A 27,874-nucleotide genomic window follows, 5' to 3' on the forward strand; every position below is an offset into this window, starting at 1 on the left:
GCCCCAAAGCATCCCCCCATGTTGAGGGCATGTGGCCTGGTATGGTTCAGGAGAGGGGGCGCTCGCTCATCCCCCCCCCCTTTCCTGACCTGCCAGGCTGCATGCTCGGATAAGGGTCTGGTATGGATATTGGGGGGTCTCCATGCTGTTTTTTTTTTTCATTTTCGGCGTGGAGTTACCCCTTAACATCCATACCAGACCCGAAGGGCTTGGTATGGATGGGAGGGGGGACCCCACACTGTTTTTTTTATTATTTATTTAATTCACGGAAATAATTTAAAATTCAGCTGTCAGTGGGAAACCCCGATGACAGCTGAAACATTCCTTCTGTCCCTGCAGAGAGCTCCGCTATTATATTTGACATGAAAAAGTATAGAGACTGCAACATTGTATCTATTTGTATCCATTTTGGATATAGATGTTTTTATTCGGATACATATAGATACAATGTTGCAACCTTTATACTTTTTAATGTCAAATATAATAGCGCAGAAAATCGGACAATTTTTTTTACCGTTGGTGGTAACGTCGGCCCATTGAGCAACCGATTTTTAATTTTTTTTTTAAAAACAGCCAGTTTTCACCCCATCTATGGCCTACATTTTTCTTTTTCTTCTTTTTCTTATTCTTTTTTTTATTCTCCTTTTTCATTTTCTTCTTCTTTTTCTTCTTTTTCTTGCAGGTCATGGCTCATGCGCAGATTTTTTATCTGTAAAAAGATCAGCCAATTTGCCGATCATTGGCGCTAAAATCCGCCGATCTGCAAAATCGGCCGATTTTTATCCAAATTTACCAATTAAAAAAAGTGGCAAAATGCCAAGAAATGGCTGACTGATTAACCCACTAACGGCCTGAAAATCAGCCGATTTTTTTTCGGCCGATTTTAGACCCATCTAAAGCAGGCCCTAGATGGGTCTAAAATCAGCCAATTTTTCTGCTGAAAAGAAAATCAAACGATTTTCAGGCTGTTAGTGGGTTAATTGGTTGGCCGTTTTTCGGGATTTTGGCATATTTTTGTTATCAATTTTAAAAATTTTTAAAAATTTCCAACTTTACTGATAAACAAAATGTGCCAAAATCCCGAAAAACAGCCAACCAATTATCCCACTAACGGAAGAGGCCCTTGTTAAGATGGGGACAAGGTGCTTTGGGGGGGAGCCCCCCTTGCCCCAAAGCACCCCCCCCATGTTAAGGGCATGTGGCCTGGTATGGTTCGGGAGGGGGGGGGCGCTGTTTTTTATTTAATTTTGGCGTGGAGTTACCCCTTAATATCCATACCAGACCCGAAGGGCTTGGTGTGGATGGGAGGGGGGACCCCATGCCGTTTTTTATTTATTATGGTGCTGGTTTTTAAATGTAATTTTCCCTTTTTTTTCCTTCACTGTAGCTCAGAAATTCACCTGTCACTTCCCCCAGCTAAAAGAGAAAGTTTTCTTGGAATTTATATCCCTAAAGGAAACAATGTTTACTTTGAGTTTATTATAAGATACAAAGTTTTCTGTAACTTCGGGGAAAGTGACTTCTAAGCTTGTGAACTATAGTGAAGAAAAAAAAAGGCTGGCATTTGCATTTGAAAATCAGCGCCGACATACACTTTGTATTGTGAAAAAAATTATTAACAATTGTTTTAACCGAGACATTATTTTCAATGAATTTTCATGCGTAAACTGAAAATTACGTTAACCGAGGCGTTGGTAAACTGAGGTACGCCTGTATTAGTATTGCAATCCTTTGTATTGGGATACATAGAACCAACATACATCTGAATTGGCAACATAGCACAACATTTGTGTCACATGAGATATCTGGCTAGTTACACTGACCTTGCCCAGGGACGTAGGGTTGATTCACACCACAGAAATACAGGCAGGCTTAGTGTTCAACAGCTCTGTGGATTAGTGGTTAGCACTACTGCCTCACAACGCTAGGGTTGTTGGTTTGAATCCCAACCACAGCAATGAATTTGCATGATCTCTGTGTGACTACCCTAACATACATGTGCTGGTGGCAGTATCTTTGCTTTCTGTTTAAATGATCCCTAGAATGTGAATTAGAATGAGGACTTGTTTGTTCAAACACCTTTAAAGTAGCACCTTATGTGAATGTCAAAGATGGGATGAGATAAGGGCCTGGACTAATGATTGATTGGATAATGGTGGTTTGCACTCCACCTCCTTTTGGGAAAGTTTGTCAAACCATGAGAAGAGTGAGCAAGAGAAAGAAAAGGATTAAAAAAAATAAAATAAAATAATGGCATGGAGTCCCCCCTCTAAAATCCATAACAGACCCTTATCTGAACATGCAGATACCGCATGCCTTCAAAGATTTATTTCCTTTGTTGAATTGCCTGCTTGGCTCACACTAGATGTGATTAAAAATTGTGCTTTTTGTTGGCAAGTTCACCATGTTTTCTGTAGATTTACCAATGAGTTATTGCGTTTTCAATTGTGTTTTGCATTGCGATTTCTATTGTAGTCTATATGTGAAATCACTACAAAATGCTGAAAACGTTAGACAAGAACTACTTTTGAAATTGTGCTGCAGCAAATCGCTTACGTTAAGACACTCACATCCACATTCATTAGATCGGATATCAGGTACAATTTCAATTCCCATTCGCACCTGAAATCGTGCACCCTGGATGCGACTTGGCATGCGATTTGCATGGAATGTGACTTGCAAATCGTATGCCAAGTTGCACCCTATTGTCTGCTATTAGAGCAGTCACATGGGTGCGTTTCCGACACTGATTTCTAAAGTAGTACATGTACTACTTTTGTGACGATTTGCATAGATATCTGTGTCAGATGTCTTGCACATCACAAGGCAATCAGCATCTTCACTGTACGTCGCACAATTTCTAAATCGGCTTTGATGTGACCTTTTTATGTAAGGCCTTTTAGTGTCTGATTTCCTGAGTGTTTTTCCGATTTATGGAAAATGCCGCATACTAGCAAAAGTGAATTGACATTTTCAGTATTGCATGCGAGATGTGGTCATGTGACTGCCTTAACTCATGCAATAATCTGGAGTGAATTGTGCCCATAGGGCCAAGAAATATTGCCAATAGAGTTCCCTTTCACATCCCTGTTCAATGTTCTGTTGTATGCTGCACAGGTACACTTCACTATGGCTTTCTTTCTGACTCTGATTTGTGGGGCCTGTATACCAAGGGTTAACGCAGGTGGGAAGAGAATTAATCATGTGCAAACACTTTCTCTGACCAAATGAATGACAGTGGTGGGTGTGGCCTACCTTATATAAAGAGATGCAGTAGTGACTGATTTTTTGCCTTGTACAGGCACATTATTTCTGCAAGGCCTTGTCTGTGGTGGTTTGGGGAAGATATTGTGGTGAATTGTCCCAGGCCACACTTAAGCTGTGTTTTGATGTGGGCTGTAAATGTTTTGCATGTTTTTCCTTCTAAGGTGTGTTTGTGTGTTATTGTACAATGATTGTGTGTTTATTATCTTTGCATTGTAATCCTAACACATGTCCATTGCTCTGCTCTTCCAAGTTTGCTTTATTTAGAATGAAATGCAGTTTTCAGACAAACATGGTGAGAAATGTATGTGTGGGGGATTTGGGGAGGGGGAAGTGTTTTTATTTTGGCACGTATGTATTTTTATATTGATATTTCGATCTGCAGCTTGTTTTGTGAATAAGCTCAAGTGATTCCTATTAACCGTTTGTTACCTGCTGTAACCTGTGAAAGCACAGTTTATTATAAGTATAATCTTTTAGATTGTAAGCTCTTATGAGCAGGACCGTTCTATTTTAGCAACATCAATCCTGTTTTTTTTTTGTTTTTTTCACACCAAGATATTGAATGTAGCTTTTTGTTGCTGTCCAAATAAATGTGGAATGTGTATTTGATCAATAAACATTTGTACTATGTATTTTTTGGGGGGTGTTACTTCATGTTCTAGTTGAATGTTGCACAGTGGCTAAATGGTTAGCACTTCCACCTGGCAGTACTAGGGTTGTTGGTTCAAATCCCAGCCACAGCACCTCCTGCCTGGAGTTTGCATGTTCTTCCTGTGCCTGTGTTTCCTCCAGGTACTCCGGTTTCCTCCCACACTCTAAAGACATGCTGGTAGGTTAATTGGATCCTGTCAAAATTGGCCCTAGTATATGTATGAATGTAAGTTAGGGCTCTTAATGCTCCCCTTGAGGGCTAGGGACTGATGTGAATTTACCACCTATATATGTAAAGCGCTGCGTAAATTGACAGCGCTATATAAGTATCTGAAATGTACTAGCACCCCTAACACTTATTTTTGCTAGCTACTGTATATAATATGCCCAATTCTTCCTTGTTAGAGTGCACATGTGCAAGTATGTCCAAAATAACAAACCAAAAGCCCCCTATTGCACCACAAGACCATGTTATGTACCAATGAATAGGTCGTGTTCAATGTGCAGCTAGCTATTCTTTTTCTACAATCCTCTTAACAGTAATAAATTGGGCCCCCAATTTATGTTGACTTTGGGCCTTTACTGGCAAATATATATATTCGCCAATGTCATATACACAGTATAGCTGCAAGCATACATTCACCAATGCCAAATCTACAATAGAACTGCAAACATATATTTGCGAATGTCATATACACAATGGAGCCGCATGTAAAATTGCTATGGTGCACAAATAAACTCCAAGACGGCTGTTGGAGGAGGCGCTAGAGCAGCTGTCATACCGGAAATACGTCATGATGTTGGCGGAAGGATGTTTGCACACACCCGGAAGTGGAAGTGGGGAGTGTGAGTGGATGGGAGTGTAGTTAGGAGAGTTTAGTGGTAATTTGCAAGTCTATTTTTTTAGTTTTGTGAATTGTTCTTTTGTGGAATTCCAAACCACATCTGGACATGGCGAGATCACTGTTCTCCACCGAGGAGCTGATCCTCATTTGCTGGGGAAACATTACTAATAATTGTTGTATTTTCAGTTGAAAACATGTCCAATTCCTAGATCCATTGCGGTACATAGCAGAGGTTCAAGGTTCTTCCTAACTATACAGGTGGCACAGACACAAGCATACACCAAGGGCCACTGTTAGATATCATGGGGCCCCGTACAGCATACTTGACAGCCCCCCACCGCCAGAGAAAATATCCAAATTATATTTATGGTAAAAATACACTAAAAACATTATTAATGGACTTAATCCCAACCATATTCCTGTGAAATCTAAATGATAAAACTGTACTGAGTTCATAAATAAAGCTGTGTGTGTAATTGAGGTCTTGGGGCTCATGGGTGCTGTGGCCTGTAGAGTGAGAATCAGTGGTTTGTTTTTGTGGCTATCGCCGTTTACAGGCAACCTATGTAACACTATGGAATTGCTGCAGGTCATAATTTGACAAGCATATGGGTGCAGATGTACAGCCCTGAACACAGACAGTGAGCATTCAGGGCCACTTCCCCACGCCTTCACACCTGTCAGATTAAAACCTGTGTTCATACAGCTGCTGTGTCCCCATAGTGTAACAGGTGGCTCTAGCCACATAAACAACCCACTCATTCATGCTGTACAGGCCAGAGGACCTGTGTGAATGGGGCATTTTTTACTTTTTTTTTTCCTCAGCTCGTTAATTTCAATGGGCTGCCTAATGTGTGGGAACATGCAAAAATACTGCAGGCATATTATTTTAAAAGTTTGTTGAACCTAACCACGCACATCTGCAAAGGGCATTGCATTTCTTTGCTGTGCTGGAAAATGTGTATTCTTGCATGCGTTTCTGCACCACCAATGGTGTGAACAAGTCCTAAGGGCTAGTTCACACTATAGAAACAGTCTAGATGCGTTCCTGATGCGTTTTTGCATGCCCTTTTGGCATGCATGTTTAATGTGTTCCAGTACATTTTGGATGCGTTTTGGACACGTTGCATTGCATTTTTGTATCCCTTCCAGTTAGTTTTGTTACTTTCTGCAACTGAAACACATGTAGTGTGAACTGGCCCTAAAGATTATTAGAGGTAAGGGAACGGGACTGACCAGGGATTGTGAATTCAATCAGACTAGTGGTGATATGCTGTACAATCAGCAATCGTATAATAATGTGAGATCTGAGCTATAGCTGATAGAAAATGAGACACATTCACTTGATCAGTAAATAGTTAAAAAGAGTGGGGCGGTGATCCATAGATTTGCATATGGGACAGGTGATGATGGGGTGGAGGAGGGGGTCAAGTTGTATAAGGAGACAGATTTAAAAGAAGAGAAAAAAGTTATAATGAAATATACACAGCATGAAACTTGCACATTTCCTAATTGGCAGAAGAACAGGACGCAGGTAACATTCATCCACTTTCTAGTCATTAGGCAAAATCATAATTGATTGATCAATATTCCTGGCACTGACACAACCCAGAAAATTGATCTCCATTTTTTTAACGTTCATAAATGTCAAGGAGCTTATAATTTAAGGGCAGAAACTCAGCCATGTAACTAGGTCTAATAAACCTAACAGCATGTCTTTTGAGTGTTGGCAGAAACACATCCATACAGGGAAAGCATGCAAACTGGGATGCAGCCATGAACGGGATTAGAACCCATGACCCAAGTACTGTAAGTTCTGAGCTCTAACCACTAAACCACTGTGGGAGACACAGTTTGAGATACAATGTAGAATAGTTACATTGTTTAAAAATGATAAAGCGAGCGCTGGTAAAATTGTGTAGTCTACTAAAATGGTATTACACAAGATAAATATAACCACGAACAGTAGTGCATGAACTCGTGAAAGGTCATCCACCCTTGTGACAGTGTACTACACTATTAAGCACCTTTCTGGCTCCTCTGGCTTAGCTAATTCCTCCCCAGGACCATTTGGGCACCCACCCTGATGGATGGATGGCTGGAGCTGGATGACTAACCCATAGCTGCCAGCATACCGCTGCACCCCCAGATGTGTGATGTGTATAACCCATGCGCATTAATACTTTTGTTCTGGTGAGTGTAGACCAGTCCCAAGGGTGGTTTATCTTTCACAAGTTCATGCACTACTGTCCGTCACTGATAAACCACACGTGCCATTCATAGGCACTCTCTGAGTTGGTACTCTCACATGAAGGACATCCCATTATTCAGGAATGATTATATGAACTTATTTTAGCACCATTTACCATTTTACATAATTATTGCAATTCTTTGCACTTTTTGGTTTTTACATGCATTCATTATTGATCACATGCATTTATAGTGCTGCACTTGACTTTAACATAGAATAGTTACATGATTAAAGAGAATGAAGATATATCATTATATTGGGAAATTAGAACTAGACATTCCAAATTATTTGAGATATAAGTGTGAAAATGTTTAACATTTGAAAATAGAATGTATGACATTCATTAGTAAATGCATTAGTTGTCTGATCATTTTGGAGAAACAGCAAAAAAAAAACAAAAAAAAAACAATTCTAATATAGGTGTACTATTTATGTTACATTCTAAGTATTCTCTTATGCTAACACAAAAACGCCAACGCTACAAAGCCCGCGCTTGTGCGCCATCTAGTGAACATATCCGGTATTGCACCTAAAAATGTGCCAGACGCAATTCCACATTTACTAATAGCAAAGTAGACGTTCGTCAATGAGATTGCTAGACGCCGCTCAGAAGACTGACAGGTCTTGATTGATTTAACTGAGTCTGCCTGAATGTTCAGAGTCTGCTGGTAGACTCAAGTCTTAGTAAATCAGGGCCTTAACTTCCAACACAGTTTGAATTAAATGACCCTGTACAGTTGCAATTTGAGCAGCCCAGAGATTAATAGCAGATGTAGATGTTGGAGCATTAAACTAAAACTATGCTTCTAGATGTGACTGCATTTCTTGGCAGAGTACAGGAATGCTTAGCAATGACTCATTTAGGTGCCAAAGGGGGACCCCAGATTATTTGAACATTTACTATGGTTAAGGTCACCAATGAGTGGTCTGACCATGTTACTTCCTAATTTTAAGCTAAGGATACAAAAGGGGTAAAAATTGGTAAGATAAATATTGTATATGGTCTATTCTGAAGTAAGTAGAGTATGGGTGAGATTGTAAAACCTGCACCTTTGGCTTCAATCCAAGCATTTACCAGGTTCATCGAATTAGGTAATTTAATGAATTAAGTAACTGCTGTTGGTGGTTGTTTAATTTGAGCTTTATTCAGGTTAGATCAATCTAGTCTAGAGGAATGTTAGAATCTCCTCCACAGATAATGGTGCCTTCAATATGGAGTCTAAGGTTATTTAAAATGTTGGAGAAAAATGTGGATTAGGCTGTGTTGTTCTTCTATAAAAGTCTTTATCAGAAAATAGCAGCATTCTGGGTCTTTCATAGGTGATAGAGTAAAGGGGATGTTCTTTGAAAAACATACTGCTGCTCCTCTGCATTCTCCATGAGTGCGGCTGATGGCTGTGATTCCGATATTTTAGCAATTCCTTCTGGCATTTTACTTATCTCCTGGTTGTCAGGATGTTCTTTTTGCTGTATTTTTACTCCTCAGTGCTCTGTGCTCAGCTGTGTACAGAAGAAAGCACAGTGCAAAGATCCAGTCCTAAGCAACCATCTTGAAGAGTAACGTTCATGTGCCTCATTGGTCGTCTAGATGTAATTTTCATCATTATGACAGTTTTTTTTATATTTATTCTTGTATACCTGTTGAATGGGAAGTGTTGTTGCCCCCAAACTGTTTTGGCTGTTTTTATATGGCTTTTTACCAACAATTAAAATGATCCTGGACCCTTTCATCTGGTTTTGGTCCAGTGCTCCTTTCTTTATTTCTATGACCCCAGGTGTAATAGCTGGAATCCCCATAGCAAGTATGTGAAGAGCAGCCTATATGGTCAATCACTCCTTTTTTTTTTTTAAGGGAAAGGGTCCAAAAATATAATTCCATACTTCTTAAAACACCATCCTAGTGCTGAATGGCACATATTCTTTTGTATTTGCAGAGCCCCCAAAACAATATGGCAGGAAACAAAGTGTGGAGTTATGTGTAACTTACTCGGCTCCTTTGGGGTTCCTTACCACCACCAGAATACAGCGTTTAACACTCATTTGTACTGTATCTTAATACAATACAGCTGAGTGTTAAAAAACACCATTTTTTTTGTTAGAGAGCAGGAATAAAGATTTCCAAAGTACTGAATTGAATGATCATGCATCATTCTGAAGAGAGATATGGAACTGGGATCTCTAATAAGAGATTTTTAATAATAGTGATACAAAATCAGGTTTAACTAGAGATTAGCTGAATTACATGCACCATTATTCTAACTAATTTTTAGTGTAGAGAAGTTCCTTGCTTATTGTAGATGAAGGTCCTTTTAATTTAGGTGGGATTTTGTTAATAATGTAGGCAAAATGTATCGAAACATGACTACAAGTTGTTATTATCTCATAATTTGAGAATTTGTTTAATTTTGTACAATGTATTTTGTAAAAGTGAGCCTATCTTTGAATTTTAACCAGAGGATCCAATATATGCAGAGAGAGGCGAATTCATAATATACAAAAATGAATTGCCATTATTTATTTATTTCAGGTACTTATATAGCGTCGTCAATTTATGCAGCGCTTTACATATGTATGTATATTGTACATTCACATCAGTCCCTAACCCTCAAAGGGGCATACAATCTAAGGTCCCTAACTCACATTCATATATACACATACTAATGCCAATTTAGACAGGATCCAATTCACCTACCAGCATGTCTTTGGAGAGTGGGAGGAAACCGGAGGAAACCCACGCAGGCACAGAGAGAATATGCAAACTCCAGGCAGGTGGTGCCGTGGTTGGGATTCAAATCAACGACCCTAGTACTACCAGGCGGAAGTGCTAACCATTTAGCCACTGTGCTGCCCATGTAAAGTGCCATTATAATTTATTGTACAGTAAATAACTTTTTTTTCAGAGATCCTAACTCAGCAGAAGGTGGAGAACTGGTATTTGGAGGATTTGACACATCCCGCTTCTCTGGCCAGATAAAATGGGTGCCAATAACTGTCCAAGGATACTGGCAAATACAAGTGGACTCGTAAGTATTTTCTCAAATCTACTCTCATGTAAAGTTCTCTGCTCTCATTTAATGTGCCCTGCCCCCATGTAAAGTGCCCTGCATCAATGTAATGTGCCCTACCCTCATATAACGTGCGCCACTCCCATATAGTATGCCATATTGTCATGTAAAGTGCCTTGCTCTCATGTAATGTGCCCTGCTCCCATATAATGTGCCCTACCCTCATGTATTGTGCCCTGCTCCTATGTAATGTGCCATGCTCCTATGTAAAGTGGAATGCTCCCATATAATGTGCCCTGCAATCATGTAATGTGCCCTGCTCCCTTGTAACATGCCCTGCCCTCATGTGATGTGTGCTGCTCCCATGTAATGTGCCATACTCCCATGTAAAGTGCCCTGCTCTCATGTAATGTGCCTTGCCTTCTTGTAATGTGCCCTGCTCCCATGTAATGTGCCATACTCCCATGTAAAGTGCCCTGCTCTCATGTAATGTGCCTTGCCTTCTTGTAATGTGCCCTGTTCTCATGTAAAGTGCCCTGCTCCCATGTAAAGTGCAATATTCCCACGTAATGTGCCCTGCTCTCATGTAATGTGCCCTGACCCCATAAACTAACACTGTACACCCACCCACCTCCCCAGTCCCCATTGTACTTACCTCTTGGGATCCTCAATTCCACAGAGAAGAGGGAGAAGAGTGTGGACAACAAGTAAGAGAGAGTTGATATTTACAATAACAGAAGTCCGGCACCATCTTGAAATTAAAATTCCAGAACATTATTTTAATCCATAAGGAATCGATTTCTGCAAGAGATTGAAGCGTTTCAGGCACCTCTATGAGCCTTAGTTATAATAATAAAAACATATCAATTTGGGGCAGCTCTGAAGTAAAATTATTTTAGTAACAGGCATAAACTGACCTATTATGAAGTTTACTGTGCGCTTGAGTTTGGCCAGATTTGGACAGATTGTTGGGTGGGGTTGGGGAGGACCCAGCTGTCATGGTACATAATGGCACACACTACAAAGTTAGAGGAAGATGGAGTGTCTTAAAAAAGTTTTCAAGGAGTTATTAAAGAAAAGAAAAAACAAGATAGTATTTTCAGAAATACTTCATGTACCACGAGCCCTACCTGAGAGGACGCAGTAGCTTAGCTAAACAAGTGGCTGAAAAACTGGTGTAGGAAAAAGGTGGTGTTGGGTTCATGGAGAACTGGGCATAATGGTTGGTTACTGGCTCTACAGCAGAGATGGAGATGTCCGTACCTGTGTTTTGTTGGGAGTGCGCTGCACAGCATGCTACCAGCACAGAGACTGAGCTGTCACTGACAGCTCCGAGTCTTGTACTAACAATTGGGAGCTGAGAGGACTGGCTCTTAATCATATGACCAATAGCTTGATAGTGATAGCTTGTGAGTGGCTATCATGGTGATTAGTCACTGTACAGCCTGCCTCTGTGGTCTCTCTTTTTGAATGTAAAAAAGATACTGTGGGTTTGATTTGTTAAAGGTAAGTAAACACTTCGGAAGGGAATTCACTCCAGAACTTAGTAAATGGTGGTGAAGATTACCCAATCACATGCAAGAGAAATAAAAAACCGCATTTTTAAATGATGATGAGGATGATGGTGATTTATGTGATTGAATAATGGAAGTCAGCAGAGCTTCCCCTCATTTATCTCATTTTAAGCTCTGGCACAATTACAGACTGTTTGTCTTAAGTAAAGCAACCTGATTGCATCTTTTTCTCCTTAATTTGTAAACAAAAAAAAAATTGGATAAAATAGCTGATATAGGGCATTGTTAAGGTCACAGGTCAGTGTGTTTTAGGTGGGATTTTGTTTAAAAGTTTTTTTTCACTCAGTGTCATTGTCAATGTGTTTTGGGTAGGAAATGTGCACTATTGCTTCTTGACCCTATTAGGGTACAAACAATGAATAACATAAACATATGTGGCATCACCGCGATTGCACCAGTAGAATAATTTGTTTTGGGTTGTTCTCTGGTGGTAGATTGAGGTAATGACAAGAAATATACAGCTAAATTTACAAAAATTAATTTTTACTATTTTGGGCCAGTTTTCCTTATAATAATAAAAAAGAATATATCTATTACCATTTACCACTAAATTGATAAAAACAAGGTAGCAGTTGTGATGGTATGTAGTTTTACTAACACATCCCAAAGCTGCAAAACTGGTTTCAGGCGTTAAGATTTGTTTTACCTTCGCCATGAAGGGGTCAAACTAGGATGTGGTGGAGAGAGATCAGTGAAAGGTATATCATGCAGTGAACAAGGGTCAAAGTGCACACTGAATGTAGATGTGGGCAAATTTAAAAGGGAAGGGGAACTCTAACCAGTTGTCACAAGATGTCAATAGTTTTGTACCAGTGGACCTTCAGGGTGCCAAAAGTTAAGCAATACTGTTAAAGAATCATAAAATTGTATTGCTTAAAAGTTAAATATATATACAGTGGGGATCGAAAGTTTGGGCACCCCAGCTAAAAATTTGTATTAATGTGCATAAAGAAGCCAAGGAAAGATGGAAAAATCTCCAAAAGGCATCAAATTACAGATTAGACATTCTTACAATATGTCAACAAAAGTTAGATTTTATTTCCATCATTTACACTTTCAAAATAACAGAAAACAAAAAAATGGCGTCTGCAAAAGTTTGGGCACCCTGCAGAGTTAATATCTTGTACTGCCCCCTTTGGCAAGTATCACAGCTTGTAAACGCTTTTTGTAGCCAGCCAAGAGTCTTTCAATTCTTGTTTGAGGTATCTTTGCCCATTCTTCCTTACAAAAGTCTTCCAGTTCTTTGAGATTTCTGGGCTGTCTGTCACGCACTGCTCTTTTAAGGTCTATCCATAGATTTTCAATTATGTTGAGGTCAGGAGATTGTGAAGGCCATGGCAAAACCTTCAGTTTACGCCTCTTGATGTAATCCCCCATGGATTTCGAGGTGTGTTTAGAATCATTATCCATTTGTAGAAGCAATCCTCCCTTTAACTTCAGCTTTTTCACAGATGGCATCAAGTTACCATCCAAAATTTGCTGAAATTTTATTGAATCCATTTTTCCTTCTACTCGTGAGATGTTCCCTGTGCCACTGGCTGCAACACAACCCCAAAGCATGATTGATCCAACCCCATGCTTAACAGTTGGACAGAGGTTCTTTTCATTAAATTCTGTGCCCCTTCTTCTCCAAACGTACCTTTTGCTCATTCCGGCCAAAAAGTTCAATTTTAACCTCATTGGTCCACAGAACTTGTTTCCAAAATGCATCAGGCTTGTCTATATGTTCATTTGCAAAGTTCAAACGATGATTTTTGTGGTGAGGATGTAGAAGAGGTTTTCTTCTGATGACTCTTCCATGAAGACCATATTTGTACAAGTATCTCTTTATAGTGGAATAGTGTACCACAACTCCAGTGTCTGCCAGATCTTTCTGGAGGGATCGTGCAGTCAAACGTGGGTTTTGAATTGTTTTTCTCACAATCCTGCGAGCTGTTCTGTCTGATATTTTTCTTGGTCTTCCAGATCTTGCTTTAACTTCCACTGTTCCTGATGACTGCCATTTCTTAATTACATTCCGAACAGAGGATATTGACATCTGAAAACGTTTTGCTATCTACTTATAGCCTTCTCCAGCTTTGTGAGCGTCAACTATTTTCAGTTTCAGTTTTCTAGACAACTGCTTAGAAGAACCCATGGTGCTGATTGTTGGGGCAAGGTCAGATGAGTCTGGGCATTTAAAACCTTTGAGATTGACATCACCTGGTCTTCCCAGACGATGATTGAGAACAATCCATGACACTGGCAGGTCTCAGCTTGGCAAAGGGGGCAGTGCATGCTATAAATTCTGCAGGGTGCCCAAACTTTTGCAGACGCCATTTTTTTGTTTTCTGTTATTTTGAAAGTGTAAATGATGGAAAAAAAATCTAACTTTTGTGGACATATTATAAGAATGTCTAATCTGTTATTTTAATGCCTTTTGGAGATTTTTCCATCTTTCCTTGGCTTCTTTATGCACATTAATACAAATTTTTAGCTGGGGTGCCCAAACTTTCGATCCCCACTGTATTGTCAGGGGTCGCCACGATCCGCGGCTCGGCGCAGGCGCACTGTGCCTGTTCACGCTAGTGTGCGGGCACTAGGTCCTGGCCGGCCGCGGCGAGACGGAGCCCACGCATGCGTACTCAGAGCCGCGGGTGCGTGCCTGGCACCAATGACAGCACAGGGCACAATATTTAAATCGCCCTGCGCTGACAGGTGGTGCCGTTTGGTCTCCCTGTGTTCCTGATCTTGTTTTGTGATTCCTGCTGACTCAGATTTGTTGCTGACCTGGCTGTTCTCTCCTGCTCTGACCCCTGGCTTGCCTGACCTCCCTTCTGGATGCCCCCTTGTGGATCTGTTCTTCTGTTGCTGACCTGGCGTGTGACCCGACTATTCTCTGCCCATAGCATCTCCTCTTTTCCCAGTCATTCTGGGGCTTCCTTGGTTGCGGGCCCATAACCCCCAAATTGATTGGGAAACCGGTTCTGTTCAGTTCCTCTCCCCATATTGTCAGGAACACTGCCATGCATCGGGCCCCGCAGCTCCCCAATTCCTCCTATGCTCGGATGGAGACTCCAATCTAAGACAGGTCGTCCCTTCGGCCTACCACAGTTTCCTGGATGTCTTCAGCAAACGGGGGGCAGACATCCTGCCTCCACACCGAACATATGACTGCCCCATTGACCATCTACCTGGCTCAGAAATTCCGTTCGGTCGAATTTTTCCCCTGTCCGAGTTAGAATTAGGGGTTCTCAAGGAGTACATCGATGAGAACCTCCAAAAGGGGTTCATCCGCCCTTCCATTTCCCCAGCAGGGGCCGGAATCTTCTTTGTAGAAAAGAAGGATAAGTCCCTGAGACCCTGCATTGATTATCGCGAGCTAAACAAGGTCACGATTAAAAATCGCTATCCACTGCCCCTGGTCCCAGAACTCTTCCAGAGACTGAAATCCGCAGCCATTTTTACAAAACTAGATTTGAGGGGTGCATATAATCTGGTCCGTATAAGGGAGGGGGACGAGTGGAAAACGGCATTTCGTACTCAATTTAGCCATTTTGAGTATTTGGTCATGCCATTCGGACTCTGCAATGCCCCGGCCACGTTCCAACATTTCATTAATGATGTATTCAGAGACTATCTTGATATTTTTGTGGTTGTCTATTTGGACGACATATTAATATTCTCTCCTTCACTCGAAGCTCATAGGGGTCCTGTGACAAGTGTGTTGTAACGATTATGCCAACACAGTCTGTATGCAAAAGCTGACAAGTGCAGCTTTGAGCAGCACAGTATTGCATTCCTGGGGCTGATCATCTCCACCGCGGGGGTCGCCATGGATCCTCAGAAGGGCTCGGCGATCTTGGACTGGCCAGTACCCACGGATAAGAAAGGCATACAACGCTTTATTGGGTTTGCTAATTTTTATAGAAAGTTTATCTGGAACTTCTCTGGTCTGGTCTCCCCTATTACCCAGTTGACCAAACAAGGGGTCCGCTTCAAATGGACGCCCGAGGCTCAGGCAGCATTCAAGTCTCTAAAGAAATTATTTACTACCGCTCCCATCCTCAGTCATCCTGATTCCTCCCCACCTTATGTCCTGGGAGTAGATGCCTCAGAAAATGCAGTAGGGGCCATCCTGTCCCAGAGATAGGGCACCAAGGAACTTCTGCACCCAGTGGCGTTCTTCTCGAGGAAACTTTCACCGGCAGAAAGGAACTATGACATTGGAGATCGAGAACTGTTGGCTATGAAGACCGCATTAGAGGAGTGGAGATACCTGTTGGAAGGAGCTACGCATCCTATTCTGATTTTTACCAACCATAAGAATCTAGAGTATTTGAGAACAGCAAAACGCTTAGGACCACGCCAAGCGAGGTGGGCACTCTTTTTCTCCCGATTCTCCTTCCACATCACGTACAGACCAGGCTCCAAAACACAAAGCCCGACGCCCTCCAGACGTAGCTACGTTCTAGGCTGCAAGATGAATCCCTGGATATGCCAACCCTACCTGGGGTGTCCCTCCAGAGCAAGGGAGGACTCGTATGGAAGGAAGGACTAATAGTGGTACCAGAAGAGGTCCAAACATTGGTCCTGGGACACTGCCACGATCATCTGATGGCAGGTCATTTCGGGCTGGCGAAGACTCTCGAATTGCTCCAGCGCACGTTCTGGTGGCCAAGCATGATTAAGGATTGTGAACGCTACGTTAAGTCCTGCGCCATTTGTCAAAGGAACAAACCGTCTAGGAGCAAGGCCTGGGGTCTGCTACGCCCACTACCTATACGCGATCGACCATGGCAAATTATTGCGAACGACTTTATAGTCAAGCTTCCTCCGTCTCAGGGCCATACTGCGATCTTTGTGATCGTGGACCGTTTGTCAAAAATGGCCCACTTTCTACCCTTGAAGAACACGCCATCAGCTCTTGAAACTGCGCAAATCTTCATACGAGAAGTAGTGAGGCTGCACGGAGTCCCTGAAGACATCGTCTCGGATCGAGGAGTCCAGTTTACTTCGAAGTTCTGGAGGTTATTATGGGAAGCATTGGGTATCAGATTGTCTCTCTCCTCCGCTTACCACCCACAGACTAATGGGCAGACAGAGAGGACAAACCAAACACTGGAACAGTACTTGAGATGTTACACGTCCTTCCTGCAGGATGGTTGGCTGGCACTCCTACCACTGGAAGAATTCGCCTACAATAACGCAAACCATTCAGCCACGGGACAATCTCCGTTCCTTGCGAACTATGGGTTCCATCCCACATTCCTGCCCGATCTGGTTGCCGAAAGTTCAGTCCCTGCCACTCAAGGCACGCTCAGTTTTTTTTCTACCAATAACAAGGTGCTTCAGGAAGCTATTTCAAGAGCCCAAGAAGACAACAAAAAAACCTTCGATAGGAAGCGAAGGGGGGAACTAGTATTGCAACCTGGGGTACAGGTCTGGTTGGCAACAACAAACTTGAAAATATCTTGTCCATCGAAGAAACTGGGCCCGAAGTTTGTGGGTCCATTCCGAGTGAAGCGAATGATTAACAAGGTGTCGTATGAACTGGTTCTTCCAGAGACTTTCAAAATCCACCCAGTTCATGTATCACTTCTGAAGCCAGCTGTGCCAGACCCCTTCCCGGATCGGGAATCCAGACCTCCAGAGGCTATAACCACTGAGGAGCAGGAGGAATTTGAGGTGGAAGCAATCCTGAACTGCCGGAAAAGGGGGGGCCAGACTCGAGGAAAACTCATGGGAACCGGCCCAAAATGTTCATGCCCCCAGGCTTATCCGGGAGTTCTATCGTAGTCACCCACGGTGGAGAGTTCAGTTGGGCACCTGGAGGTTGTATGGGCAGTAGGGGGGGGGGGCAATGTCAGGGGCCTCCACGATCCACAGCTCGGCGCAGGCGCACTGTTGCCCATTCATGCTAGTGTATGGGCAATAGGTCCTGGCCAGCCGCGGCGGAGACAGAGCCTGCGCATGTGCACTCGGAGCCGCGGGTGCGCGCCTGGCACCAATGACAGCGCAGGGCGCAATATTTAAATCGCCCTGCGCTGACAGGTGGTGCCGTTTGGTCTCCCTGTGTTCCTGATCTTGTTCTGTGATTCCTGCTGACTCGAATTTGTTGCTGACCTGGCTGTTCTCTCCTGCTCTGACCCCTGGCTCGCCTGACCACCTGTTAGGGTCCACCTGGCGGTGCCTCTAGCAGCCCACAGCGCGGAGTTCCTCAGGGTGCGGGGTCTAAGTCCCAATCTGCTATTCACCAGGGCCCCTGATGGTGGTGCAGACTGAGACCAGGTTGCAACCCCTGAGTGCGTCCAGCAGTGGTAGAGAGCACCATCAGAGGTGTGCGAGAAACGGAATCTGATGTGAAGAGGCTGGCAGACTTACTGTCAGGGAGTGATCCGTGCAGGATGGATGGATCGTCCGATAGCGTGAAGCGTAGTCAGACAGGCCGGGTTGGTATTGTGCGGGCAGCGAGGTACCAGAGGAGTAAGAAGAGAATGGTCGGAGTCACAAGCCAGGTTCAGCAACTAGAGGGCAGCACGGTACCAAGGATCAAGCAGAAGGATGGTCAGGCAAGCCAGGGGTTAATCAGGAGAAGTCAGCAGGGTCAGGTACAAAGCAGAGGTCAGCAACGGAACAATCACAGGAACAAGAATCAGGACACAGAGCAGGTAAGACCAAACGGCAATTTGACATAACTCTGTTCTTGTTTAAATAGCCCACCCTGCGCTGTCATTGGTGGCAGGCGTGTGTCCGCAAACGCGAGTGCGCATGTGCGGCCACCGCCGCAGCCGTGCTCGTCCAGGTCCCGTCGCCCGCCGGCTAGAGCGTGTTGGCGTTCTGCGCATGCGCCACCCGGCGCCATGCTGCAGAACACCCGCGTCCTCACATTTTCCCCCCCCCTACGGGCAGCCGCCGGATGCCCAATTGCTCTCTCTTGTGTGGATGGTTATCGAAAAATTCCCGAATCAGTCTAGGGCAGTGATGGCGAACCTTTTTGAGCCCGAGTGCCCAAAACTGCAACACAAAACCAACTTTTTTATTTCAAAGTGCCAACACTGCAATTAACCACTTGCCTACCGGGCACTTCTACCCCCTTCCTGCCCAGACCAATTTTCAGCTTTCAGTCCTGTTGCACTTGACAATGACAATTGTGCGGTCATGCAACACTCATTTTTTCACACAAATAGAGCTTTTTTTGGTGGTATTTAATCACCACTGGGTGTTTTATTTTTTGCACTATAAATGAAAAAAGAGCAAAAAATTAAAAACATAAAAGGTTTTCTTTGCTTCTATTATAAAATTTTGCAAACAGGTAATATTTCTTCTTTGATGTGCGTTGGTGAGGCTGCACTAATAGGCAGCACTGATGGGCATTTATGAGGCGGCACAGATAGGTAGCACTGATGAGGCGGCACTGGTGGGCATTGATGAGGAGGCACTGATGATGAACTGATATGCAGCAATGATGGGCACCGATAAGCTGCACTGACTGATAGCACCAACTGGAGGCACTGACAGACGGCACTGATCGGCGGCACTGCTGGGCCTCATTGATGGGTGGCACTGATGGGCAACACTGCTGGGCACTGACAGGTGGCACTGCTGGGCAGCACTGACAGGCGACACTGCTGGGCACTGATGGGTGACACTTCTGGGCACTGATGGATGACACTGCAAGCAGTTAATCTCACCTCTGGCAGTGTCGGTGTGGCTTCCAACCCAGCAGCTCATTCCCATCCACGCGGAACACATCGCCCCTGGCCCCGGAGCAGTGTGGGAGCCTCTTCCTCTCTTCCACGCCCATCACCCCTGGTGCCAGATCTGCATAGGAGCCGTTTCCTCTCGTCCACACCCACCCTGGCCCCAGAGACATGTGGGAGATGTAGTTTGATGGGGGTCCAGTGTAGATGAGATCTGGATGGCCAGTGAGTGTGCGTGGTCCGTGTGCGCTCATCTTCCTCTTCTTCCTGGCGTGCCCACTGAGATGGCTCTGCGTGCCAACTCTGGCACGCATGCCATAGGTTCGCCATCACTGGTCTAGGGGCATAGATGTTCTGGGATGGTTCCCATGAGTTTTCTTCCAGACCGTACCCTTCCCATTTAATGAGGAATTGAGTCTGGCCTCCCCTTTTTCTGCAGTCTAAAATTGTTTCAACCTCAAATTCCTCTTCCCCATCAATGTTTATGGACTCCGGAGGCCTAGATCTCCGGTTCGGGAATGGATCTGGTGCTGTGGGTTTCAACAAGGACACGTGAAACACTGGGTGTATTTTAAAGGATTCAGGGAGTATGAGCTCATATGCCACCTCGTTAACCTTCCGTTTCACCTTGAATGGACCCATGAATTTTGGTCCCAATTTTCTTGATGGGCATGACATCTTTAGATTCTTTGTGGCTAACCAGACCTGGTCCCCCGGATGCAAAACAAGCTCGCCTCTCCTTCTTTTATCGAAGGCCTTCTTACTACCTTCTTGAGCTTTTGAAATAGCCTCTTGTAAGCACCCTGTTATTTGTTGCAAAGAACTGTAACATGTCTTGTGTAGCTGGTACTGGACTTTCTGGAATCGTGTCAGGTAGAAATGTCGGATGGAATCCGTAGTTGGCAAAAAACAGAGATTGTTGAGTAGCAGAGTGGTTCGCATTATTATACGTGAACTCGGCCAGCGGCAAGAGAGTCAGCCAGTCATCCTGAAGGAACGACGGGTAGCATCAGAGATACTGCTCCAGGGTTTGATTTTTACGTTCTGTCTGTCCGTTGGTCTGTGAGTGGTATGCTGAGGATAATGACAGTTTGATTCCCAGAGTCTTGCATAGTGCTCTCCAGAATTTAGAGGTGAACTGGACTCCTCTATCTGAAACTATATCCTTTGGGACTCCATGAAGTCTTACAGCTTCCTTTACGAAGATTCGAGCTGTCTCTGCAGCGGATGGTGTGTTCTTTAGAGGCAGACAATGGGCCATCTTAGATAGGCGGTCCACCACCAGGAAGATGGCGGTATGTTTTTGGGATGGTGGGAGCTCTACAATGAAATCCATAGAGATCATTTCCCATGGCCTGTTAGGTATGGGTAAGGGTCGTAACAGACCCCAAGACTTGTTCCTGGAAGGCTTATTCTTCTGGCAGACTTCACGTATGCTTCGCAATCCTTCGACATGCTGGGACACCAGAACACACTTTGCAGAAGTTCCAATGTTTTCCAGACCCCAAAGTGGCCAGCCAGAGGATGATCATGGCAGTGACCTAAGACTGCGGTGCGGGATTCTTCGGGTACCATGATCCGTCCCTCTTTCCACCAAAGTCCTTCCTTATTCTGTAACGGAACTCCCAGTAGGTTTGGCATTTCCATGGATGCCGCCTGTAATTGGGACCGTACCTCAGTTTGTAGCGCGAGGAAATTCCCCGAAGACAGGATGGTGTCTGGTTTGTGGGGTTCTTCCGGATCTTCAAACATACGCGAGAGTGCATCGGGTTTTGTGTTCTTTGATCCGGGCCTATATGTGATGTGGAGCACAAATCGAGAGAAAAAGAGTGCCCACCTAGCCTGACATGGCCTCAAGCGCTTCGCCATCCTCAGGTACTCAAGATTTTTGTGGTCCGTGAAAATTAGTATTGGGTGCACGGCTCCCTCCAGTAAGTACCTCCACTCCTCTAATGCTGCCTTGATGGCAAAAAGTTCCCGGTCCCCAATGTCATAATTCCTCTCCGCAGACAACAGCTTTCTGGAGAAAAATGCCACGGGGTGCATCAGTTCCTTCACGCCCTTCCTAGGACGTCTACCTCTAGGATGTAGGGCAGTGAGCAATCCGGATGGCTCAATATGGGGGCCTCGGTGAACAACCTCTTCAGGGATTCGAAAGCTATTTGTGCCTCAGGCGTCCACCTGAAACGCACTCCTTGTTTGGTGAGTTGAGTGATGGGGGACACAAGGCCTGAAAAGTTCTTGATAAACTTCCGGTAAAAATTGGCGAAGCCAATGAATCGCTGCACCCCCTTTTTATCCACCGGCACCGGCCATTCCAGAATCGCAGAGATATTTTGGGGGTCCATGGCTACCCCGGTGGTGGAGATGATTAGTCATAAAAAGGGGATACTGTGCTGCTCAAAGCTGCACTTCTCTGCTTTTGCGTATAGGCCATGTGGACGGAGCCGTTCCAGCACACTTTTAATGTGACCTCTATGCTTTTCCAGGGATGCAGAGAAGATCAGAATGTCATCTAGATAGATGACCACAAAAAAAAGAAATCTCTGAACACATCATTAATGAAGTGTTGAAATGTTGCGGGGTCATAGCATAGACCGAAGGGCATTACCAAATATTCGAAGTGCCCAAACCTCATACGGAAAGCAGTTTTCCACTCATCTCCCTCCCGAATACGGACCAGATTGTAAGCCCCCCTTAGATCCAGTTTTGTAAAAATGGATGCTGTCCTGAGCCTCTGAAACAATTCCGGTATCAAGGGAAGTGGGTAACTGTTCTTTACCGTGATCTTATTGAGTTCCCTGTAGTCCACACAGGGTCTCAAGGATTTATCTTTCTTCTCGACGAAGAAAATACCCACCCCGGCCGGGGACGTGGAGGGACGTATGAACCCTTTCTGGAGATTCTCATCTATATACTCCTTGAGTACTCCCAATTCTCTCTCAGATAAGGGGAAAATTCGCCCGAAAGGTACCTCGGATCCAGGAAGTAGGTCGATCGGGAAATCATAGGCTCTGTGTGGGGGAAGGTTGTCGCTCCTCGCTTACTAAATACGTCAAGGAATTTGTGGTAGGCCGGGGGAATGAGTTGCGTCAATTCTGCGTCAATATCTAAGCATAATAGTGAGCGCGGAGCCTGCGGCTCCTGTGGACAACAGTGCACCTGACAGTATGGGGAGCTGAACTGGAGGGTACCAGTTTTCCAATTAATCTGGGGGTCGTGGGCTCGCAGCCACGGAAGCCCCAGAATAATTGGAAACAGAAGGGATGCGATGGCATCCAAACGAAGGAATTCCTGATGATTCCCGGCAACTGTCACACAGAGAGGTGGGGTCTCCCGGTCTACTACCCCTGACTTGATTCGGGACCCATCAGCCAGAAAAATGTTAAATCCACATTCCTTAGTCTGTAGGGGAATCTGGAACCGTGCTGCAAAACCCAGATCTACAAAACAGCTACAGGCCCCGGAATCAACGATCGCTGTGGCCGTCACGATCCTTCCGGGGAGCTGGAATGAGACAGGTACTGCTAAGTAACTAAAATTGTTCATGGCAGTGGAAGATGTGGCAGAAAAAACAGATGCACACTTACCCGCTTTTGCTGGGAAGGAATGTACCATGTGGCCCACTTCCCCACAGTACAGGCACAGATTGTTGCGTCGACGTCTCTGGCATTCCTCGGGTGTTAAGGAAGGACGAGCTAGCCCCACTTGCAGCGGTTCGGGAGGATCCGCTGTTTCCGGATTGCGATTTCCAGTAGGCAAAGTGGCCTGCGCCGGTGCACGGGGTAACATCCATGCAGGCCTCAGGCCCTGGCCGGACCTTTCCATCCGGCGCTCTCGCAAGTGTCGGTCAATCTGGATAGCCAGGGTAATGAGATCTTCTAACATGGCTGGTATGCCTACCCTGGCTAGTTTGTCCTTCAATGACTCGGACAGACCGATGTGGAACTGGTGACGCAGGGCCGCATCCGTTCCACTGCGTATTTCCCATCCAACGTCTGAATTCTGCTGCGTACTCCTCGGCCGCCCTACAATCCTGTCTGAGTGTTTGAAGGGCCGATTCAGCTGAAGCTGCTCATTCGGGATCATCGTACAGGAGGGCCATCGCTTCAAAGAAAGCTGATACTGATTCCAGCTGTGGTGGTTGCTGGGTCTCCAGTAACCAGTGGGCCCAGGCCTGGGGTTCATCCTGCAACAGGGAAATGACAAACCCCACTTTCACGGATTCTGTGGCAAATGTCCGTGGCTGCAGCCTGAAGTACAGCTGGCAGGCATTACGGAAGGCCCTGAACTTAGTGCAATTCCCGTTGAATCGTTCCGGTATCGGAACATGAGGTTTCGGCATGGATGTAGCCCCTGCAGCTCCGGCAGGGGTTCCCAGAGTGCTGCCGGTCAAAGATGAGGGACCCGGGTCATCGGGTGCCGGAATGGAAGTGGTCAATGTTTGGATCCGACCTTCCAGGTGGGTATAACCCTCCTGTAGTGTTTTTACCGCCTGGGTTAGTGCCGCCAGGTGCTGACATATATCCTCCAGCGGGGAGGGTCCTCTTCCAGGCTCCGACATATTGGCCGTTTGGTACTGTTAGGGTGGTGCCTCTAGCAGCCCACAGCGCGGAGTTCCTCAGGGCGTGGGGTCCAAGTCCCAATCTGCTATTCACCAGGGCCCCTGATGGTGGGGATGGACTTGGTGCAGACTGAGACCAGGTCGCGACCCCTGAGTGCGTCCGGCAGTGGTAGAGAGCACCGTCAGAGGTGTGCGAGAAACGGAGTCTGATGTGAAGAGTCTGGCAGACTTACTGTCAGGGAGGGATCCGTGCGGGATGGATGGATCGTCCGGGTAGCGTGAAGTGTAGTCAGACAGGCCGGGTCGGTATTGTGCGGGCAGCGATGTACCAGAGGAGTAAGAAGAGAATGGTCGGAGTCACAAGCCAGGTTCAGCAACTAGCGGGCAGCGCGGTACCAAGGATCAGGCAGAAGGATGGTCAGGCAAGCCAGGGGTTAATCAGGAGAAGTCAGCAGGGTCAGGTACAAAGCAGAGGTCGGCAACGGAACAATCACAGGAACAAGAATCAGGACACAGAGCAGGTAAGACCAAACGGCAATTTGACATACCTCTGTTCTTGTTTAAATAGCCCGCCCTGCGCTGTCATTGGTGCCAGGCGTGTGTCCGCGATCGCGAGTGCGCATGTGCGGCCACCGCCGCAGTCGTGCTCGTCCAGGTCCCGTCGCCCGCTGGCTAGAGCGTGTTGGCGTTCTGCGCATGCGCTGCCCGGCGCGATGCTGCAGAACACCCGTGTCCTGACACCTCCCTTCTGGATGCCCCCTTGTGGATCTGTTCCTCTGTTGCTGACCTGGCGTGTGACCCGACCATTCTCTGCCCACTGCTTTGTACCGCACTGCTCCCACGGCTACCGACTCGGCTTGTCTGACCACGCTCTTGCTCATCCATCCACCTTGCCCTGGCATATCCGCCTCTTCACATCAGGCTCTCACCCTGCAGGAACCTCTGGCGGATTCCTCTACCACAGGTGGGTGTACCCAGGAGCCGCAACCTGGTCTCGGTTCGCTCCAAGTCCATCTCCACCATCAGGGGCCCTGGTGAACAAGCGGACCGGGACTTAGACTCCGCGCTCTGGGGAAACCTGACAAGTGGGCTGCTAGAGGTACTGCCAGGCAGTTCCTTACACATATATATATATATATATATATATATATATATACACACTCACTATATATGCCAAAAGTATTGGGACACCCCTCCAAATCATTGGATTCAGGTGTTCCAATCACCTTGATGGCCACAGGCGTATAAAATCAAGCACCTAGGCATGCAAACTGCTTCTGCAAATATTTGTGAAAGAAGGAAGCTTAGTGAAAGATGGAGCTTAGTGAATTCAAGTGTTGTACCGTGAAAGGTTGCCACCTGTGCAATAATGTGAAATGTCCTTGCTATTAAATATTCCACGGTCAATTGTTAGTGGTATTATAACAAAGTGGAAGCAACTGGGAACAACAGCAACTCAGCCATGAAGTGGTAGGTCACATATATTGACAGAAGTTGCCAACTGTCTAGAGGGTCAATAGCTAAAGACCTCCAAACTTCATGTGGCCTTCATATTAGCATGACAACAGTGCTTCATGGAATGGGTTTCCATGGCTGACCAGCTGCATCCAGGCCTTACATCACCAAGTGCGATGCAAATCATTGGATGCAGTGGTGTAAAGCACACCGCCACTGGACTCTAGAGTAGTGGAGACGTATTCTCTGGAGTGATGAATCACGCTTCTCTGTCTGGCACTCCGATGGACGTGCCTGGATTTGGCGGTTGCCAGGAGAACGGTACTTGTCTGACTGCATTGTGACCTAAACCTTCTGGATAGCCTTCCCAGAAAAGTTGAAACTGTTATAGCTGCAAAGGATGGGCCAACTCAATACATACCTATGCCATTCCTTCAGAGCACTGTGACGTATCCCGAGACTCCCACGCGCTTGCGCGGTAGTGACGTCAGTGCGGCTCGGCCAGTCCAGTGGCCAGGATTTGCAAACCCAGAAGGAAGACTGGATGCAGATGGAAACCTCTGCAGCGGGGACACCGCACTGCTGGAGGGCTTTGTTTTAAGGTAAGTCCTGCATAATGTCCTAGTATGCGATGCATACTAGCACATTATGACATTACCTTCCAGGGGATTTTTTTTCTCCAGCTGTGGTTTATTACTGCTTTAAGTGACAACCGTCCCCTTCAAAGATAGTAAAAAGAGGGAACACCTAGATTAACCTGGCACTTAAGAAAAAATATTTAGCAGACAAGCTCACTTAGTGTAGAAAGCCCAGCTAATAAAAGACAATATTAAACCCAGTGTGTCACCAGCAATAAAACCACATGTTAGGATAACCCCATTACTCTGATTCATTTACTCAATATCCCCCTATGGAAATATGACAAAAAGGAGAGAAACTGAAGTATCTAAGACCAATGCTAGTCTTAGACTGTCACCTGAGAGTGAGCAAGAATAAAATAAAATGTGTTTGTACAAAATTAAAAGGTATATACAAAAATGCTAGAAGTCTGGTTAATGAAATGGAAGAACTAGAATGTCTGATAAGGCTGATAAGGATTTTGACTTTATAGGAATACCAGGAACCTGGTTTGACAGCTCATGTGACTGGCTTGTGACTATCCAATAGTATATTCTTTTTCAGAGGGACAGGATAGGTAGAAGGGGTGGATGAGAGTGATTTGATAGTGACTATGCAGGTTTACACTGCTAACGGGGCTTGTGATGAGGTGAAGTCTTAGTGGCTGAAGGGATAAAACAAACAGTAAATTATTGTAGAAGAAGGAAGGATAAGAATATAACATTTCAAAAGAATAATAATATTATATTGAATAAAGCCTTGTGGCTGACAGAAACCAGTGTTCAAAAAAGACTAGAAAAACTGATTGTGAATAAACCACATACCAGACCTGAAGTAGCAGGTATGATTTAAGGGGGAGAACTCCTTAACTATTCCTGGCTCCTTTGCTTACATGGCATTGCTGTGACATGTCCCAGGAGGCAGGTGGCTGGGGAAAGGGGGGGTTGAACTTCCACTGATTGCCTGAGTGGGAGTGGGTACCTGCCCAAAAAAAAAAAAAAGGTGCCAAAAGGAGAACAAGAGGAGGATCAGCAGAACGTCCCTTTTAAGGAGAAGTTCCGCCGTAATGACTTTTGACAGTGGGGGATTAAACAATGATTAAAAACACATACAATGCTACAGAATTCAAATGTCTCATATAGTTCAATTTACAGTACAAACTTTATAAAATACATACTCATATAAAATTGTGTGTTTGTAAAGCATATCCTCACATATTTGCATCAAGTACACAGCTCTTACTATTAAAATCAGCAAGTGAAGGTTATCACATGTTCAGGAACAAGACAGAGTGGTTCCTGATCTCTTGTAAATGTGCTTTGATGCAAACTAAATACAGTCCAGCTTCCGTCCCCTACACTCCACCGAAACCGCCTTACTCAAACTCTCCAACGACCTGCTAACCACCAAAGCTAATGGCCACTATTCAGTGCTCCTACTCCTCGACCTCTCAGCGGCTTTCGACACAGTCAACCACCCCCTCCTCCTCAAAAAACTACACTCCCTTGGCCTCAGAGATTCCGCTCTCTTCTGCCTCTCGTCCTACCTATCACAACGCTCCTTCCGCATTACCTATAACGCTACCACCTCCCCCTCACTCTCCGTTGGGGTCCCTCAAGGCTCTGTCCTCGGGGCCCCTTCTCTTCTCCATCTACACCTCCTCCCTTGGCCAACTCATACACTCTTACGGCTTCAACTACCACCTCTATGCCGACAACACGCAAATCTATCTCTCGACCCCTCGCCTCACCCCCTCAGTCTCCATCCGAATCACAAGCCTACTGAACGACATATCAGATTGGATGTTGCTCTACTTCCTTAAACTGAACCTCTCCAAAACTGAGCTCCTAGTCTTCCCCCCAGTGTGCACACCACCCCCCACTGACTTCTCCATCACGTTCAACAATGCCACCATCAGGCCCGCCCCGCAGGCCAGAGTACTTTGTGTCATTCTTGACTCCA

The 27,874-nt window shown here is 45.1% G+C and overlaps 1 protein-coding gene across 1 annotated transcript in view; it reads left to right on the forward strand.

Moving 5' to 3' along the window:
• CTSE (cathepsin E) overlaps window positions 1-27,874 on the forward strand; it is a 190,480-nt gene that overhangs the window by 107,066 nt on the left and 55,540 nt on the right. The window contains exon 6 of the mRNA XM_089689651.1: window positions 9,915-10,037. Coding sequence (XP_089545777.1) covers window positions 9,915-10,037 — 123 coding nt within the window. The remainder of the gene's footprint in view (window positions 1-9,914; window positions 10,038-27,874) is intronic.

Source organism: Staurois parvus, unplaced genomic scaffold (genome assembly GCF_062004578.1).
Source record: "Staurois parvus isolate SC_StPar_1 unplaced genomic scaffold, SC_StPar_1.0 ptg000488l, whole genome shotgun sequence".
In the NCBI taxonomy this organism is placed as follows: domain Eukaryota; kingdom Metazoa; phylum Chordata; class Amphibia; order Anura; family Ranidae; genus Staurois; species Staurois parvus.